General features: G+C 50.2%; 1 protein-coding gene across 1 annotated transcript in view; it reads left to right on the forward strand.

Annotated features, from left to right (window-relative positions):
• Positions 1-13,283, forward strand: part of Tekt5 (tektin 5) — a 43,294-nt gene that overhangs the window by 21,711 nt on the left and 8,300 nt on the right. Inside the window, exon 5 of the mRNA XM_059270007.1 lies at positions 900-1,122. Coding sequence (XP_059125990.1) covers positions 900-1,122 — 223 coding nt within the window. The remainder of the gene's footprint in view (positions 1-899; positions 1,123-13,283) is intronic.

The following is a 13,283-nucleotide window of genomic DNA, read 5'->3' on the forward strand; positions in this document are numbered from 1 at the left end:
AAATGTAATGTAATTAAAAGGTGTTGATAAATAAAGTAAAACTTATAAATTGTTTGTTTCTGGAAGTTTCCATGTGATGTTTCCATATCTCTGCTGAATTCAGTGACTGAAATGTAGACCTGCCTCACCGTCACCTGCTTCTAAAGTCCTTGCAGGCACACACCTGAGTGTGTGAGTACCCGCTTAGTTTACCCTCCTTTTCCTCGTCTGGACCCAGGGGCCTGCATGCCGTCACTCTTACTCACAGCTCCATTGCTTGTGCTTAGAATAAGGCTTGGCCCATGGTGGACTTTGAAAACATAATGCTTAGGACAGGGGTGTGGCTCAGCAGCGGAATGCTTGCCTAGCATGTGTGATGCTCCTGGCTCTGTCCTGGTGCTGAAAAATAAAACCCAGAAAGCAACACAAATAAACAAAACAAAAAACCCACCAACTAAACCCTACATGTGTTGAGTGAATGGAGTGAACATAGCCACATGCTTGTCGTTGGGCTGGGGGCACTTGGGCCAGTCTGGGCCCTCCTGTCTGCTTCTTGGCCTGGTTATGTCTTTGGTAGAAGTGAGAGGGCAAAGTTCCTTGAAGGACCACCAGTCCATCCACTCTTGAGTGCCTTATTGAAAATGTTGGAGCCCCTGTAAAACAAGGGATGGATTGGGGCAACTGTCCTCAACAGGGAATAGACATGTTCCTCTGGCCTCAGGGACATTTATGGTCATTGAGGCTGTGTGTGGGAGCTCCTGGAGGGGTAAGAGTGAAGGTCAGGTTTACCCTCAGATGCACAGGAACATCAAGGAACCTCACATCAAGGTTGAGGATCCCCTGAATGAGGAGGTCTCTAAGACCTGTCAGCAGCTCCCCAGTTCCCCACCTGACTTCAGCTTGCCTTTGGACTTTTGCAGGGTCTCTGTTCCTGAAACTTGGGCCAAGTTCAGCAATGACAACATCAGACACTCTCAGAACATGCGGGCCAACTCCATCCGGCTGCGAGAGGAGGCAGAGCACCTGTTCGAGACCTTGTCGGACCAGATGTGGAGGCAATTCACCAACACCAACCTGGCCTTCAATGCGCGTATCTCTGAGGAGACAGATGTGAAGAACAAGCTGCAGACACAGCTGGCTAAGGTAAGCAGGTGCTGCATCCAGATGCATTGTCCATCCAAGGTGCTGAAATGGTCCATGCCTGTTGTGGGCTGCAGCCTGTCTAATCCAAGAGAGGGCTGTGAGCTTCCCAGGTGATTGTAGCATCCCTGGTACCTGATGATGGAAACTGGAGTTTGGCCTGGCTGTTGACACCGTACCTGGGACACTGTTGTGGCTCCTGGCACCCTTCCTTCTCTGTCTGAAGACCGTGTAGCTGAGTTTGACCAGGACAGCATTGTCCCTGAGGGTCCCAGCACATTCTGTTGGCCACAGCACATCTTTGAAAAGACAACTTTTGGCTTTCTGTGGCATGATGTCCCCCTGTAGAGGGGTGGGGTGCTTTCTGAGTTAGAGGGTTGCCCAATTTGCCCACTACCTCCTCTTCTTCCAAGACAACACACCCTCTATTTACTCTGTAACTGGGCCACATCATGTCAGTTCACACCTCTGGGGTATACTTCCTGCATGAACTAGATATCCCCTGCTCAACACAAATGCATTCTGCAGCCTGGCTGCTGGAGGCCACACTGGACCTTAGGGATAAAGCAAGCAGGGGGTGGGTTTCCAAACATGCTGCCTATCTGCAGGTGGCTTATGTCAATTTGGGGAGCAGTGGTGGGTATGGAATTTACACAGAATGACTTAGGGGTATCAATCTTGTTGCAGGGTGTGGGGAAGCAGGAGGGACTAGCCCTGAATTTCTGTTTGCAAAGCAGCCCTTTTGCTCTGTACCTCTCTGCCAGCGTGTAGTGGGCTGCAGACAGAGCTTGATGGGGGTTACTGGGGCAATTTACGCCCACATCTGAATGCATTTGGCCCAGGTGTGCAGACAAAACGAATTTCTAGAAAATAATTGCAAGTTGTAATGAAGGAAGTAGCAGGGAATGAGTCAGAAATGGGGGTCCTCCAAGGATGCAGCAGAAGAGAGGGGTGTTTACAGCAAAACAGACTGAGAGGCGGGGGGGGGGGGGTGGCTCAGTCAGCAAAGCTTTGCTGTATGAGTGAAGGTCTGAGTTCAGTCTGCAGCACCACGTAAAAAGACAGGACTCAACAGTGAGTGCCTGCAGCCCCAACACTGGCAGAGCAGAGGCCAGCCAGTGTGGCCAGACGGCTGAGCTCTGGGTTCAATGAGAGACCCTGCCTCAAAAGTTAAGGTGGAGAGCGATTGGGGACAACACCCAACATCCACTTCTGGCTCCAGAATGTGGCTGAATTCAACATGATGTTGCAAGAGGGAAGCTGTTGGTGTAGGGTTTTGTACTCACTTGGGAATGATCTAGGCCCTTCACTGCTCTGACACTGAATTGGCTCCCTGTGTCCCTCTGAGGAAAATCTGGATGACAGCACACAGGCCTGCCACACTCTGGCTCTCATCATCTCTCTGGCCTCATTCCCGGCCTGGCTACTGCAGCCCCTCCCACGTCCCCGGTGTCCCCAGACACATCTGCTCACTGCCTGCCTCAGGACCTTTGCATGCTCTCTCCTCTGCCTGGAGTACTCTTCCCCAGGTATCCTCTTGGACAACCTCTTAAAATGACCCTTAACTCTTGCTTCAACTATCACTTATCATCAAAGCCTACCCTGAACATCCCAAGTCATACAAATTCCTCCCTGCTGTAACCCTGTGCCAAGGGGCCAGAGACAGGAGGATCTGTGGGACTTGCTGGCTGTCATCCCAGTGCGGGGCTCAGTGAGAGACTGTCTCAGGGGAATAAGGTGGAGAGTGATAGAGCAGGGCACCCAGTTTCCTCCCTTGGCCTTTCTGTGCCTGCCTGCACAGATGTGAAACACACACACACACACACACACACACACACACACACACACACACACACACAAATGGATAGGGAGTCAAGCAGGCCAAAGATGGATAGGGAGAAGGAAGAATTTCAGAAGATACATGGGATGACATTGGAGGAAAACAGGCTTAGAACACTCAAGTCCTAGAAGGACCTGAGTAAGGCTGTGGCTTCCTCTGAGGCAGGGGAGCCTGCAGAGAGCATTGAGAGAAAGATGTTGGGTCCAGACTCACTCTGGTAGAAGAAGACTTCAGAGGTCAAGAACAGACATAGGAAGATCATCGGGGAGGCATTGGTGAGAGAGAATGGCTGCCCACACAAGGGGTGACATGGGAGACGACCGGGGAAGGGGAGGCTTAGATGCCTGAGAAGGCAGAGCTGGCACAACCCCACCCCCAATCTCAGAACATCTCCCTATGAATCTTCAGTTTTCCTGTAGAGCCAGATAACGAACAGCTTCAGGTCTGTGGACCATACGGTTGCTGTCACAGCTACTGCATCCTGAGGATGTGTATGAAGGCAACTATGGATAACACATACACAAATGAACATGGCTGTTTTCCAATAAAACTTTATTTACACAGTGGTACTGTGGACCAAGTTTGGCTAATTGGCTGCACTTCCATCCATACCCTGGAACTTATCTCAAGAGGCACTTCCTCCTTCCTGACCTCTTAGGATCACTTGTCCTTGGGTTGCTACTGAATTTGGGACTTCTTTTCTTTTTAATTTGATATCAGAGTTTAGGATTTTTATTTTACCCTGAAGTCACTGAAGCAAAAATTATGATAAAACATTATTTAACAAAGCAAGATGCAGTAGAGACTGTCATCCATTGCTCTCACCTCCCTATACTATTTGTAGAGTGTGGACTTCGAGCCTGAGTGCTTGGGTATTTTTTATTTCGTTTATCATCTCCCTTTCTTTCTCTCTCTCTCTCTCTGTGTGTGTGTGTGTATATATACACATATATAATGTGTGCTTAAGTGTGTACGCCAGGCTTTCTGCACCAATGTCTGCACTGGCTAAGCCATCTTGATGCCCCAAACCTGTGACCTGCCCTGGGGTCTGCTCCTTATAGGAGGACATTGAGGTTTTAAGCCATCTTCTGGGCCATTGCTAGGAGAGGGATTAGAGACCATTCTGGATGAAAGCAGTTGCTGGCCCCAGAGCTGGAAAGGGTACTGGCCTCAGTGGGCTGAGTTCTCTGTTGGCCAAGGCCCTGGGAGCCTACGTGTAAATAGCTCCCTCTCCAACATCCAGTTATCCACACGAATGTGTTAGGGTAGAACTCAATGCAGGGAAAGGGGAAATAGGTCCATAGCTGTGCTATGAGGAGGGTGTCTGGGGGCAGGGACCCTGGTATAGAAAGTGCCTGTTTGGAACCAGGCACGATGGCACGCTATTCCATTATTCGATGTGTGAAGATCCCAGCAGTCAGGACGTAGAGTCAAAAAGATCAAAGATTCAAGGTCATCCTTGGGTAACATAGGGAGTTGGAGGCTAGCCTGGGCTAATGAGGCTCTGTCTTCACAAGAAAAACAAAAAGTGCTTATTCTGAAGGTGTGGAAGGCAGATTCTGGTAGGCAGGATGACATCTGATGTGTTCTGCCAGGGGACCATTAGTATCAGTGTGCTTAGTAGTAAGAACGTGGCCCCTTCCATCCTTTAGCAGCCCTCTCAAGGTGCAGGTAGGCCACAGTACCCGGCTGGAGTTCCAGCGGCACACAGCCTTTGTCTCATTTTATGCATTGTTAATGTTCTTTTGACAAGCAGCAATGCTATTTGATTTATGCCAATGATAGCGATAGAAAGTTTCGGTTTAAAATAGAGACTTTCTTTTCTTTCTAAAGTTAATTGAGTTGGGTGTGAAGACTCATCCCTGTAACCCCAGTGCATGGGAGGCTGAGGCAAGTGGATTGCTGTGAGTTCAAGCCCAGCTTGGGATACAGAGACCCTTTTTTTAAAACAACAAAACCCACAAAAACAAAGCACTTGGGCTAAGGAGATGGCCAGCGAGTAAAGGCTGTCTAACCTGTTGACCCAATTCCATCTCCAGGCCCTACATGGTGGAAGGAAGAGCTGACCTTTGATGCTGCCTTCTGACATCCACAGGAGCTGGCTGTGGCACATGCTTTTGTATCCCCTCCCCCCAACACACATACACAAATAAATGCTATTAAAAATAATAAAGACCAAAACCAAAAAAGCCTAACAATAATGACATATAAAATAAAATGAATGGATTTGGAGAAAGATTAAGCTATCCCTAACCCTCATTTGTATACAGTAAGGCAAAAATGGAGGCGCAAGTGTGGGGGAGGTGGAAACAGGTGGCACAGACTTGCGCACTGTGCACTCCCTGTGTGTGGTTCCAGCTGAGCCAGTGGGGGGCCTGGGAATCTGCATTCTGAATGAGTTCTTGAACTGCTGGCTGCCACCTCCACCTCCGCTGCTCGCTCTGCCTGGGAAGATCAAGAGCAATATGTGTTGACCTGGATGGACTCAAAGCAACTGTTTTCTCCCCTCCCTTCACCTTCTCGCTCTTCCTGGAGGGACCAGGCCAGGCCATCTTGCCACGTAGACCTAGCCTTATTTGTGCAGACATGCGGAATGCCCCTCTGGGTTCTGCTGCCCGGAACATGTTGCAGCCTTTGGATCTAAACATCACTCCCCCCTTGCCATGGTCAGAGGTGTGGCATCGGGAGGTGGGCACAAAGGTGAGCCAGGCATGCCGGCTCCCCAGCCTCCATCAACTGTCAGAGGTCAGGCTGTTTCTCTGCTGGCTCCCTCCCAGCAGACAATGCTGCTGCTTGCCTATAGTCAGTGGACACAGAGGAGACACAGACAGATAGGTGTGACCATCACTGAGGGGAGCATGTGATGACCAGGGAAAAGAGAAATGATCTTTTCTCTTTGAGATACGTTGTACGGCCTAGGCTGCCTAGAACTTGCTATGTAGTCCAGGCTGGCCTTAAACTATGATCTTCCTGCCTCAGATTCCCAAATTCTAGAATCCGGGGCATGTGTCACAGATAGGCTTGCATGAGTCTTTCCTTTTTCCTTTATTTTTTGAGAATTTTAGTATAAGCACTATATTTACATCCTTCTCCCTGCTTCCTAAGGAGATTATTTTCCGTAGCCTGTTACAGCCCTGGCTGCTGAGTCACATCATCTCCAGCCAGACCTTGCTTTGCCAAGTCCCACACCCAGCTGCATGCCTACACCTGCACTTGATGTCTTTTTCTACGTGTATGTCTGTGTGGTGTGTGCAGTGTGTGTATAGTGTGTGCATTTGTGTGTATGTGTATTGTATGGTGTGTGTGTGTATAGTGTGTGCATTCATATGTGTAGTGTGTTGTGTGTGTGCATGTATGTGTGTGCGTGTGTATGTGTGTGTGTGTGTGTGTGTGTGTGTGTGTGTGTGTGCAGATGGACAGACATACGTGCATGTGTAAGCTGGAGGTCATTATCAGGTATCTTCCTGGATCACTCTCCACCTTACCTTTTGAAGCAGGACCTCCCATCAAACCTGGAGCTCCCCTATTCAGCTAGCAAGCCCTAGGGGTCCTCCCCTCTCTGTTTCCCCAGTGCTGGGATTATAGTCATTCTTACCTTTTTGCTTGGGTGCTGGGGTCCAAACTCAGGTCCCATGCTTGTGGACCAACACTCTGCCCGTTGAACCACCCCACACCTGCACTTGGATGTCTAAGAGGCCTTTCTACTTAACAGGCTCCAAACCCGTCTCCAGGACGTTCACCCTCTTGCTCGCTCCCCTGAGAGCCTTCCCCATCTCTATGTAGTAGTAAAAACTTCCAGATGGTTCCAGGAGTTTCCTGGGGCCTCAACTTCCAAGGGCTTGGGTGCAAACTTTAGAGTCTGCCTGGCTGCCTCTGTCTCCCACCCTGCATGCCCTCGTTACCAAATCCCATCTTGCTCCGGCTCACACAGTCCTCCACCCCTACTCTGGAAGAAGGGGTCACCTCCCTGTTCTGCCTGGGTTACTGCTGTGGTCTCCTGCCTCCTCTGTGTACTTCTGAGATCATCCCCCTTTGTTATTTCAAGCCTTAGAGTCCACTGATCAATTGGCCATTAGTTTGGAGGGCCTTGAAGCCTTGAGTCGATGGCTATGTAGCAGAGAGAAAATGTTCAGCTCTGCTAGTTTCTGACGGAGGCCTGGGGGTGTGCTTCCATTGGTACACTGCCTGCCTAGCATGTATGAAGTTCTGGGTTCAGTCACCAGTGCTGTATAAACTGGGCACAGTGGTACAACTCCAGCACTCCCAACACTCGGGAGGTGGAAGGGAGGGAGGGAGAGAGGGAGGAAGCAAAGGAGAAAGAAATTTACTCGTCATGGAAAGAGTTTAACCAGACCACAGAGGGTTGTGAGTTTAAACCCTAAAAGGCTTTCTTTTCTGCTGAAGTCCTTGGCATTTTGACTTTTAAATGGCTATTAGCATCAGCAAAACTACCTCTTTGCAGGGGAACTGGGCGGGAAAGTGGGGAGTCTGAGGGCTGACAGTCAGTGGGAGCTGAGGCCCAGCTCTAGCTGCTGGCCTCTGTTTGACAGCAAGATTTCTGTGGATGGGAAATGCTTGTGTGCTTTGAGCAGCCCGATCCCTTCCAGCACTGGGGTGAAGGGCCGAACTACTGACGGCTGTTTTCTAAATCTGGCCAAGTCCTGGGAAGCAGAGCTGCTGGCCTGGCCCTGCCTGGCCTCTAAACACCACACTCCATATGAGATGAGTCTTAGCTCTAAACACTGTGGAAAGGGGCTGGAGAGGTGGCTTAATGGTTCAGAGCATGGGCTGCTCTCCCAGAGAACTTGGGTTCAAGTCCCAGCACCCACATTGCTGGTTCACAAACATCTGTAACTCTAGACTTAACGAATCTTGACACTCTTTTCTGGCCTCTTCAGACACTGCATACATGTGGTGCACAGACATCTATTCAAGCAAAATACCCATGCACACAAAGGTTAAAAAATAAATAAAAAGGTAGAAAGACAAATCTGTGTGGTAGCAATTGGCACAGAGTGATGAAAGCATGTGGCAGGAGACCCCACCCGAATGAATGAATGAATGAAGTAGAGGACAATCGAGGAAGGCACCTAGCATGACCTTCAGGCCACCATACACACCCATACACCCACACATATGTGAATGAGCGTTCCCATGTAAGCGCACACTGCATGCACATATATATGCCCAAATGGAGGAGGAGGAAGTGGGGAACAAGCAGGAAAGAATAATGTTACTAGCTGTGCAGAATAGGAATCCAAGAGAAGATTCTGGAGGCAGGTGACAGGCAGGCAGGTGGCATGACAGACAGGCAACGATGTGTTGGAGGAATAAAGATGGCCAGCTCTACCTCCAGGAGTCTCACTGAGTCGTCTCACTGAGTCGGTGTCTCAGTTACTTTTCTATTCTGTGAAGAGAGACCATAACGAAGGCAACTTACAAAAGAAGGCATTTAATTGGGTGGAGAGCATGGCGGCAGGCAAGAGGCAGGCGGGCTCTGGAACATGTGAGAGCATACATCCTGATCTGCACGTTGGAGGCAGAGAGAGAGACAGAGAGACAGAAAGACAGAGACAGAAAAGAGGGGAGGGGAGGGGAGAGGAGGGGAGGAGAGGGGAGAGGAGGGGAGGAGAGGGGAGAGGAGGGGAGGGGAGGGGAGGGGAGGAGAAACTGAGCCTGGCATGGGCTTTTGAAACCTCAAAGCCCACCCCTCAGTGACACACCCTCCTCCAACAAGGCTACACTTAATCCTTCCTAAGTAGGGCACAGTCTGGGAACCAGACATTCAAATGTGAGCCTATGGAGGCTGTTCTCATTCAAACCACCACAGCTGGGCAGGTGTGGCCTGCTGGAGTCCTTCCACAAACCCCAGGGATTTGGCTCAGTTGGTGGAGTGCTGGCCCAGTGTCCACGGAAGCCTGGGTTTGATCCACAGTGCTACAAAAAACTTAGGCAAAGTGTGTGGGGGGGATGGGGTGGCGCTTTCATACCTGTAATCCCAGCGCTTGGGAGGATCAGAAGTTCAAGATCATTCTGTTTGTATAAGTTTGAAACCATCTTAGGCTATGTGAGATCCTGGAGAGATAGAAAGAGATAGATAGATAGATAGATAGATAGATAGATAGATAGATAGATAGATGAGACAGAGAGAGAGGAGGGAGGGAGATGAGAGAGAAGGAAAATGTTAAGGAGATTCTCTTGAAGGCTTGAGATAGTGAGTTTCCATGAATTTTCTCCAGAGCAGTAGAAAGCACCCTCATCCCATTTCTTTTTGGTGTTATATTTATTTATTGGAGGGGGCACACCATAGCATGTCTAAGGAGGTCAGAGAAAAACTTGTGGGAATCAGTCCTCAGCCTTGGGTGCAAGCACCTTTACCTGCTAAACCTTCTTGTAGGGCCCCACCCCAATTCATTTCCAAAGTCTCCCAGGGATTTGGGGACCCCTACCGGAGACTCTATTAACAGCTGACATTTGTGCTTTGCTGGCATTGCTGTGGTCAGGGCTTTCTCAGTATGCCCATTTGAGCAGGCATTTACAACCCAAATCTACTCCTGGCCGTGCCTGTCAAAGTGTGGATACGTTTTGTCCTGTCACAACTGCTGAGGGCATCTGGCTCTGTCACCATCCACTGTATTCCCCTGAGACAGTCTCTGACTGACTTGACACTGAGATGACAGCCAGCAAGTCCCACAGAGCCTCCTGTCTCCGCCCACCTCAGCATGGGCTTACAGGAGGCGTAGGTGCTGAGGATCTGGACTCAGGTCCTTGGGCTTATGCAGCAAGTGCCACTGAGTCACCTCCCCCCTACCCCTGAATGCCCACATTTAAGAACTTAAGTTGGAGGACCCTGGTACAGGACCATCCATGTCCTGAGTTCCTGGCAGTGTTCCTGAACCCTTCTCTCTCACTTTTTGCTCCCAGGCTTGGGTGAAATTGAAAATGTCCCACTATTTGACACCCCCCAATTATTCCAGGTTTCTTTACCCTTTCTGGAGCTGGGGAGTCAGTTTGGATCAAGCCTGGCATCTCCTTGGAAACCCCTGGCTTCATGCAACTTAGAAAACAATAAATTTGTGAGGTTGCGCAAAGCTGGTGGAGGCCAAAAGCCAGCTGGATCTAGACCTGCCCCTCTCTCCACTTTAAAACTCAGTTCTGACCTTGGAGGCTTGCTCTGCTGTCACAAGACAAGATGCAGACAGAGAGCTTTAGGAGGCAGGCAGCTCTACCACACGCATCCACCCCTTCAAAGCCAGTGCCGCAGGTTAGATTCCAGCTGGGAAGAGCAGCGCACTTTTCTACCCAGCAAGGTCTGCTTCATCTAAGGCTGCCAGGATTTCTGCCTTGCACACTGTACAGGGCCGGACAGTGTCCCCAGTGCCAAGATGGAACCTGGGCTTTGTGCATGCTCTGCAAGCACTCTGCCATGGAATTACAGCTTTTGACTCCGCCTTTCCCACTCCTGGGGAGCTTGCCGACAGCCGATCCCCTACAGGGTGCTGGTGGGTCTTCCTGCTGGGGACAGGGAGAACACAAAGACTCCTTAGCCTTGTCACTGTTGCCCAGGTGCAGACGGAGGAACTGAGGCTGAGAAAAGTTCAGGTTTTGCCAAGACCACACATAGCAGAAGTGGTGCCCATATAGGTATAGTTTATTGGCTCCAAGGCCTCTCTTCTAGAAGGTTCCTTTGGATTTTGGTAGGTAGGCAAGCTGCAATCATTCTGATTCCAGCCCCACCTCACTCTGCAGTCTGTGCCTTTCAGACATTCTGTTACTCTTCCTGCCTCTCCTTACCACGCTGGTGTGAGTCCTCCTGTCCCTGAATTGTCCCTCTGTCTGGCAAATGTAACCAGAGATTGGCCTCAAACCACACACCAGACCCTGTCCTTTTCCTTGGACCTGCAGGTGAGTCACCTGAGGGCCTTGTTAGCGTGCAGATCCTGACGCAGCTCTAGGCTGGGGTCAGACAGTCTGCCCTCTCCAGCAAGCTTTCAGAGCTCGATGGTCTCTAGCTCACACTTTGAGTTGCAAGGCTCTAGAGCAGCAGTTCCCAACCTGTGGTTGTGACCCCTTTGGCAAACCTCTAGCTCCAAAAATATTTACATTATGATTCATAGCAGTAGCAAAATCATAGTTATGAAGTAGCAACAGAAATAATTACATGATTGAGGGGCCACTGCAACATGAGGAACTGTGTTAAAGGGTCGCAGCATCAGGAAGGTGAGAACCACTGTTCTAGAAAAACTGTTCTCTGAATCTCAGAAGCCTGAGGAGCAGCAGCCTTGTGGCATAGGGGGGTCATGACCCCCTTTGTGATGGTTTGTAGTAAGAGAGTTACAAACTAATAGGCCAAGAGCTAAATTCTGGCTCCTAGCTGGTTGTATAAGTAAAGTTTTATTAGAACACAGCCACACCCATCTCCAAGCAGTCTGGCAGCCCTTATACTACACAGGCCAAGTTGAGCCATCTGGAGGGGGCCGACTTGAAGACTTAAAAAGAAAATACAGCCAGATATGGTGGTGCATACTTGTGGCCTCAGTACTTGAGGCCAGCCCACACTACAGAATTGAGCTGTTGTCTCAAAATAGAAAGGCCAGAAAGATGGTTCAGTGGGCAAAACACTTGCTGGACAAACCCAACAGCCTGAGTTCAAGTCCAAGATCTCATGATGGAAAGCGAGAACTGACTCCCAGAAGTTGTCTTCTGACCTCCCTGTTTATTAGTGCTGAGGTTCACATCAATGTCGCCCCCAAACCCTGTAAAAAAAGTGTAAAAGAAAATAGAGAGAAAAAGAGAACTGCCCAGGAGCACTGTGATTAGCTTACCCCGGGTGAGGGTGACAGGCACTGGAGTTCCCAGAGCACAGCCACACCTGGCGGATTGATTGGAGCTCTGTGATTGTGGAGAGCTGGAATTTCAGGTCCAGAGCCCAATAATCTTGGACTATCTTTAATCCCTTAGCAGGCGTCTGACCTAACATCCTTGTAACGATCAGGTGAAGCCTTCGGAATGCACCAGCTTAGCAAACCTCCAGCTTCTCCCAGGCCAGCCGCTGAAGTGGCCCTCAGGCAGCGTCTGCAAACCCAAGGGGAGGCTTCCCTCTGGGCTGGGACCTGCCAACCTGGTGTCCCCAGCGATGAACTTGACAATAACATTCATGACTATTTTGTCCTGTGACTATGAAGACACTTCTTCCACTGTGTAACTTGAATTCATGGTCCCCGGCCCGTGGTCACTTGATATTTAGCTCAGAGTAAACCCTCTTTTATTCCCCTACAAGTAAGAAATGGGTTTGTGTCACCAATGAAAATCCCACTTGAGTCTCAAAGCAAGGACCTGTGGTGCAGGCAGACACCGGCCTCGGAGCTCAAGAGGAGGAGGAACGCTCCCTTTCTCTGTACCTTTATGCAGTTTGGGTTTTGATGGATGAGATGGGGCCCACTGATCCCCAGGACTGTCTTCTAGGACCCACTCACAGACACATCCTGCGATGTTTTTATCAGCTCTCTGAACACCCTCAGTCCAGACCCATCAGCCTTAGAATTAACCACACCACAGATTATCTCATTTAGCCCACTAACCTGAGTGGGTTGTAATGAGGCTGATAAAGAAAAGGAACCCTGAAGGATCTGGCAATTGGAAGGGCTCTGCAGATGTTGAGTGCAGATTGAATTGGGCTCAGAGAGGCTGGGGACCCCACAGGGTCACACAGCAAGTAAGAGCAGCAGCTGGGCTATGAAGCTGTGTGTGACTGCAACACCTCGCAGTTTCAGAGACATGGAGTGGTCCACCCTCTGATGAGACTTAGGACACTCCCTTCCTGGGCTCCTTGTTTTGAGTTGCAGGCACCCTGCCTTTGGGGATGCGGAGGAGTGAAGCAGGGCCCTTTCTCTCACACCGCCCTTTCCCAACTGAATTCCCGCTCCCAGCCAGAGCCAGAAAGGCCTGGCAGCCGCCTGACCCAGTGTGCCAAGACTCCTCCCATGGGGTGACCCCCTGAGCCCAATCCCCAGAGGCCCCGCCCAGCCTCTGGGATGAGCCAAACTGGGCCCTGGAGGCTCTTTCCCCAGCTTTGGGAACGGAAAGATGAACGTTCCAGGGAAGCCCCTCAGAGCCCCTCAGGGCCAAGATGCCAGACAACCAGCCGCACGTGTGTGTGTGTGTGTGTGTGTGTGTGTGTGTGTGTGTGTGTGTGTGAGAGAGAGAGAGAGAGGAGAGAGTATGTGTGTGCGTGCATGTGTATGTGAGAGAGTGTATGTGCTTGTGCGCGCGTGCATGTGGGTGTGGGTGTGCACACACGTGTATGTAGTAAAATCGGGCCGGG

This window comes from Peromyscus eremicus, chromosome 8a (assembly GCF_949786415.1).
Source record: "Peromyscus eremicus chromosome 8a, PerEre_H2_v1, whole genome shotgun sequence".
Taxonomy (NCBI): Eukaryota; Metazoa; Chordata; class Mammalia; order Rodentia; family Cricetidae; genus Peromyscus; species Peromyscus eremicus.